The following is a 6989-nucleotide window of genomic DNA, read 5'->3' on the forward strand; positions in this document are numbered from 1 at the left end:
TCTACAAGTCCCTTCCAACAAACATTTATGTGATCTGAGATCCAAAGCAATTTTTATACGCTATGCTTCTAGTATAATTTCCATCAATTCTACAGGCTCTCCCAGTACTAGAAAACTCACCACCACCAAGTTTCTACTCTCCACAAAAAGAAGTCTACCACATTTATAAGCTTCTGAAGACTAGGTGCAATGTTTATCACTCCATGCAGGAATAACAGAACCAGCAGCAAGCTACTTAGGTTACTGTCATCTAAACTTGGAATTTACACTTATCTGCTGCCCATGGTTTTGTTTATTTGACTTTCAAGGTAGACTCTGCACAATTCCACTTCGTTGACTGGCATCAGCAACTGTATATTTGCACAACCGTCCTAAAGTAACACTCTTCCAGTTAAACTGTCTGTCTTTTAATGAGACATGTCTCTATTGTTAGTGCTGACAAAGTTTTCTCAGAAGGAACCTCTAAAGTTGTACCATGCATTGTGCTTTAATCAGTGTTTTATTGATGTAAGTAAAAGAACTGCACTTGCAAAATCCTGCAATACACAAAACTGATGGTTTATAAAATGGGGTTTGTGATAGCAAGGTTTAGAAGCACACCAATTCTTTAAATAGTCATATAAGGTGCACAATAGCTGCTTTAAAAATAACAAGCTCCTTAATTAGTTCTCTGTCTCTGAAGGGATTATCTGGGTTGTTTTTTTTTTCCTAAATCATCTTCAGCACATATTAGGTAAAATTCAATACCATTTTATTGCCTTTTGATAAAGTCTGTCTGCTGTCTGGCATGATAAAAACTCCAAATGTGATCTTCACTATTTCCTGATATGGAACACTCTCAATAATTGCAGTTTATAAATTTTGCATATGCATTTATTTTCTTTTTCTTCAACTGTGAGGAAATACCTGAATGATAGCACTGAACTACTAACTGAAATGTATCCTTACTGGTGGAAAAATTTTCTCATTTTCATTACTCTCTGTTCAGGCAATTTAGTAAGGATGTAACGTCAGTGGACAAAGAAAAACCCATTCTCTTAACAGCTAATTATTTGAGTCAAAATGTAGGCAGCCTCTTTTCCATCTGTTACACATTCTTTACACAAATGTAACTTCCACCAAAACAAGACCAAAGACCAAGTTACCAGAACAACTTAAGTGACCTGACCTTTCAACGCTAGGAAGTCCTATTCCCCCAGCCCCCATGGGAGATGCAATGGTCTGCACCTTGAAGAAAGTGAGATCACAGTCTACTGAAGACCCAAGAAAGATTACTATTATGGACTTTGGCTCAGCCTCCCTTCAGCAGAACACTTACCTATGTTAGCTTTAAGGTCACAAGTAATTTCATCATGATCAATAGGACTATCTCTATACTTGAATATAAAAATACACTGTTAATACAAAACATCAAAGGTGTCTTTTGTTAAGTGAAACATTAACGTAGTTTAACTTTGGAGCCCTCTTTTTGAAAATTTTAGTCCAAATTTAAGAGAAAATTAAAAAAAGTAGTATTGCCTGGGTTACTTCTGATTTTTTTTAATTACAACATTCAAAGTCTTCAGCATTTGAAGTGTACTGTAAAGGATTCCTGGAATCAAAACTAAAGAAAACTACAGAAAAATACACCACTTGATCAGACAGAAGAAAGGACTGAACTGAAACTGCACATGGGGAGGAAAACACCCTCCCTGAGAGACACTACAGCGTATCACGAAAGTTATATAAGGAACTATTATGATTCATACAGATTATATCTAATTTCAGCTACGGGAATCATAGAAGAAATTTAAAGTCAGGGCTGTAAATCCTTTAAGTTTGTACCTAATAATTGGAAAATCATTACATTAAATGATTCTCATTCAAATGGAAGCAACTTTTTAACCAGTAGAATGGGTAGAAAAAAAAACAAAAATTACTTTTCAGAATGAAAAATATGAAAAATGAAGACTAAAGTTATCAGCAAAGATATTAAAAGCTACAGAGCTTAAGAGGTTCAAGAACCTGTGAACACAAGGAGTCTGAGCAGCAGACAAAAAACCACGTTTTCACAATAAACTGATCCATTTCTGATTGCAGCCAGAGTCCTGGGATATAGCATGGTCTCCTCTAAATCCTGATTCTTAATCCACTCTAACTGTAGGTTATCACTAAATGGAAAAACACAGCTGTCTCCCATTCCCGCCCAACAAGATGTCCTTACAACACAACCTGAATAGTATCCAGGGCTGTGGAACCACACTGCAAACTGGATTAGCCCTCAATCTGATGAGGTCAGTCCTTTTTATGTAGTTAATGTTTGTAACATGATCACAGACTGATTACCGAATGTGCAGGCAGTGAGAATACACAGCTCAAAGGAGCAAAGGAAGGAAAAAGAAAGTAAGACATCCAAACAAGATCCCCTTTTAAGACCACAACCTAAGGAAACTGCGCTGGAAAGAAAACCAATGCAACATATGCCCAAGAACTGTAAACTCAACTCAAAGTTCTTCCAGTGAAGAACATTATAGTCTGGCAAATGCTATGGCAACGCTAACCTAAAAAAGCAATTAGCAGGACACAGTTCTCCTGGATTATGGGACCTCATTCCCTGAACAGAAGACTATCAGAGACACTGAAGTAATTCCAAGAAGTCCACTAATATCCACCATGAAAGTAAAACAAATGAAAAATACAGGATTATAGTACAGCTAGGTCTTAATGGTATAAAGAATAATGTATACTTGTATGTAAAAGCCACTGCTCTTTATTCTTTAGTTTCACATTGTTTAGAATTCAATAATGACATAAAAATGCAAAAAAGAGCACCACGTAAATTTTAGTAACTGAAAATCTCATTAGAGGAACTGAATTAGACTTTTAAACAAAAGTCAAGATTTTGTTTATGCTGTTTCTAAGAAATTAATACACTTTAAGGAAGTATTTAGATTCAGGATGAGAAATCAGGATTTTAGCATTTATCATTTATAATGAGAAGAAACGGGCAAAAGCTGGAACAAGTTGTATTAGATATTAATAGATTTTGGGTTGTTTTTTGGGGGTGAGTTTATTTGTTTTTAATACCACGAGGGTGGTCAAGTGCTGGAACAGGGTGCCAGAGAGGTTATGTCATCTCTGTCCTTCAAGGTGTTCAAGAATCAAGCAGATACAACCCTGAGCTGTAATCTGAATTTAAGCATGGTATTGGAGTACATCACTTCTGGAGATCATTTCTAACCTAAATTATCCTATGTTTTTTTTCTTTTTACAATACGAATGTCAAATCACTGGGTCTATTTACCAAGCTCCATGACTTCATCTTAAGAAATAGATTTAAGGTCACTTACCTTCCTCCATACAAGAAGTGAGATAGCTGTATTAGGGAAAAAATGCAAAGTAAATTAATCTCTTCCAAACCCCACAAATTTCCCTGGAATAATGTGTCATTGCTAAATAATTTTTGAAATACATGTTTTTTAAAAAACATGTATAATGAATATCAACATAACATAAAACCAGAGGTTTGGGGTTTGGTTTTTTTTTTAAAAACATTTCTACTTGTTTAAAGACATATTAACAAAGTTACAAAATGTCCCACTGACATACAAATTTATCTCCAGAATACTTACTAGTAAAGCTGAATGAACAACTGGAGGGTTGGGATGGTCCAAAAACAGAATAAGACCAGGCAGGCATCCTTGATCCTGAACAATTGCCCGTCTGTTCAATGGGTCAGCTGCTAGATCTCGAAGCTGGTTAACTACAGATAGTGCATCAGGCTCCTCACTCATCGTAGAATTCATCTTTTCTGCACCATACATACAAAATATCTGCTGGGGAAAAAAAAAATCTCTATTACTAATTCCACAACATTAATCATCAATTAAAACACAGATAAGACAAAAGCACGAAAGCACTGATTTGTTATAAGCATAAAAGTATAAAAAAACCCAAGGACTAGATTTCATGGAATGTGGACGGAATTGATAATGATGTGGATCTTGAAATCTGTAAACTGGTTATGTAAACTTCCTATGCAGAGGACATATTTTGATTTGTTTCAGACTAGTCAGCCTTTACAGAATTATGTTTTTGTTGTTTTTTTTTCCTTTGCTGACAATTATTTCTACGAAATCCATAGTTTTCTCACACCATGGCACTCCAGAAGTCTATAAACATCCTTCTCTATAAACACCTGTAAAATCAAAATATGTATTTTCAGAGTACCTTTAGCAATAATCAAATTTCACATAAAAATGAACAAGAAAAGCCAGTAAAAGATTAACAGTGCATCAAGAACAGTGAACATTAAGCTTTAATCTGGATCTATCTATCAAATAACTAATGTAAAGCCATACTCATTCAAAGGCAAAAAGGGGTTTAGAGGGTGGGTTTTGGGTTTGGATTTTGGGGTTTGTTTTTCTTCTTTTCCCTGGTACCCTCTCAATAAAAAGAAAGCAAGCAGGTCACGTCTTACTCCAGCCAAAGTCCAAGACACCGTATCAGTTTCAAAGGAGACACATGTTAGCTCAAGAGTATCAGATTCCAGAATTGTTTAATAAGGAATAACTGCTTAACAGGCAACAAAAGCCTAAGTTTACTCAGAGGAAATGCTACGTCTTGGTGCACAAAACCATTTTCCTTCAAAAGGCTGATTATGTGCCTCTGAAGCTACCAAATGCTAACTGTGGTCCTGGTGTTGCCAGCATCCATGAAAGTAACTTTTCTTAAGGCACAACAGCGTGAGTAAATAGCATTGTTAATCTGTGTCTCTTATTTCCCCCCACATGAAAATAAATTAAATTTCTAAGTGGTCCCATTACTTTAACATCATTACCCAAACAAGTAATATTGTACAAACATTGTATTGTTTTCTTACTGAAGGTAGGCCTTTCAGCAACACAAATTAATCATACTCATCAAAACCAACAAACCACAAATATGCATTTTGGTTATGATAATTTCTGACATTTTCACATAGAAAAAAGTGCTGTTTCTCTAAGTCACTGATCCTTCCTTCAGGAAAGAGTGCTATTGTGAAAAGTACATGCCAATGATTAGCCTCCATGCTATTCTTCTTGGCTATCACAAGTCAAAAGAGACCAACTGGGAGATACACCAGCTCAACCAATAAACTATACTTTGGATTTCCAAAGCAGACAACTCTAAATTAAAAAAAAACCAAACAACTCCCTGTTAAGCATTATTCATCACTTTTCATAGTTGGCAAAGGAACTTATTCAAAAATTAAAAATTAAGTCAGCTGCAAAGCCAGTGCTAACCAAAGTCTCTGGCTTCCAGTTCTGCGTCCCGAGCAGCAGATCATTCCTACAACTCTCTCATTCCTGACCACCTTTTGCCTTTTTCCTTCTAATCGCCTGAAAAAGCATGAAGCCAAATTTTACCGCACTCCTATCCCACTAAGTCACACTCATGTCCTCCCCAGACCTTTCTTCCTCTCTCCTCAGCCACAACTGAGGAGAAAACTGAAGCCCCTACCTTCTTCATCACGTACAACAGCCAATTTTATGAAAACTAGGACCCCGGCATTTTTTTCTTTTATGAAAAAACAATTAAGCTGTTTTAAAAGTTTTAATAAGTTATCTCAGATTTGGGGGCCTAGCAGGTGAGTTGGGTCAGGTACCGGCTATTTTCCCTCCTCGCAGCTTTAAGATCAAAGCCTAGCAAAGGCGCGGCAGATCTCTCTGCCGGTCTCCCTCTCCGCTCTGTGGCCTCACCGGGGAGGCCCATCACAGGCGCCGCCACCGCTTCACCCCTCCGCCGCCAGGCCGGCGTTCCCCAAGCGGCGGGGCTGACAGCCCGCCTGCGACAAGGCCCCGGGGCTCAGCTCCCGAGACCCTCTCCCGGCGGAGGCGCAGCCCTCCAGCGACCGGCCGACGTGAGCTTCGGGACGCCATGAGGGACGGGAGGCACCTCCGCCGGCCTCACCGCCCCCTCTCACGGCCCTCCCGCCCTGCCCCGGCCCCCCTCCCCTATCCTCCCCGTACCGTCGCAAAAGACACCCCCGGCCGAGCAGCTCCGCTCAGCTCAGCCCCGCGGCCTCATCGCCGGCGGGGGCGGCGCGGCCTGCGGAGGGCAGCGGGAGGAGGCCCGCCAGCCGGGCCCGCCGCGCACCCGCCAGGCCCCACTCTCACCCCGCGACCGTCCACCACTCCGCAACCCGATTGGCGCGGGAAGGACCCAGCCCCTCTCCGCCACTCACGGCCCGCTTTGTTCCTGACTAGGCCTGCGATTGGCTGCGGCCGGACCGCCCCGCCCCACTGTGCACGCCGGGAGTTGTAGTCCGGGGAGGTGCGCGGCACCACCCGCCGCTCGTCAGCTACACTTTTTAAAATACTGTAAAACATTATAGTGCGAGACATAGCTGATCCCGCGCGGAGGCACAGCGCCCTCCCCTCCTCTGACACCCGAAGGGGGGAGTCCCCAGCCAGCGAGACTGGGACAATTTTATTTATTTTAAGATAAGCACGTCTTAACGCTGTTTGAAGGTGCGGGTTCCCCCGCCAGGGAGCGAAGGGTTTTCATTCCCACATCCCCCCGCTCCGCTCACCTCAGCGGAGCCTTTTAAGTTTTGAAAGATATGAGTAAAGCTTCCAGTCAAGATTTTAACTTTGGGAATACCTCCTGCATACTCCTGAAACCCTTAACAGAACACAGCCGACACCACCCACCGAACTCCCCGCGCAGCTGCAGCCGCTCCCCTCCCCCGCCCCAGAGGGCCGTTAGCCAGCAACGGCCGCCTGGCAGTGCCGTTACTGACCGTTGAGACTCCGCCAGGAAGCCGCCTCCCCCCCTCCCCGGGCAGACCCCGAGCGCTTCCCGCACTTCAGGGGATCCCTCTCCAGGCAGGGCCGCTAATGGCCCGACAAAGCCGCCACCGCCGGGCCCAAGCACCCTGCACGCGGACTATCTGCCGCCACCGCCACCTCCCAACAGCTGACGCCTTCCCCGCGGCCCGTTCTTATTGGAGGGACGGGGTCACATGG

General features: G+C 42.1%; 1 protein-coding gene across 5 annotated transcripts in view; it reads right to left on the bottom strand.

The window, feature by feature from the left end:
- The window catches only part of ARMC1 (armadillo repeat containing 1), a 33191-nt gene extending 26254 nt beyond the window's left edge, over nucleotides 1–6937 (bottom strand). Inside the window, exons 1-3 of one of the 5 annotated variants that reach the window (XM_075085120.1) lie at nucleotides 5991–6155; nucleotides 3612–3812; nucleotides 3330–3355 (exon numbers count right to left, since the gene is read on the bottom strand). In XM_075085120.1, the coding sequence (XP_074941221.1) occupies nucleotides 3330–3355; nucleotides 3612–3678 (93 nt within the window). In that variant the 5' untranslated portion in view covers nucleotides 3679–3812; nucleotides 5991–6155. Of the gene's footprint in view, nucleotides 1–3329; nucleotides 3356–3611; nucleotides 3816–5990; nucleotides 6186–6763 lie in introns of those variants that run through there. The other 4 variants (XM_075085119.1, XM_075085117.1, XM_075085116.1 and 1 more) reach the window with 4 other exon arrangements.
- Nucleotides 6938–6989: the final 52 nt, after the last annotated feature.

This window comes from Phalacrocorax aristotelis, chromosome 2 (genome assembly GCF_949628215.1).
Source record: "Phalacrocorax aristotelis chromosome 2, bGulAri2.1, whole genome shotgun sequence".
NCBI lineage: Eukaryota > Metazoa > Chordata > Aves > Suliformes > Phalacrocoracidae > Phalacrocorax > Phalacrocorax aristotelis.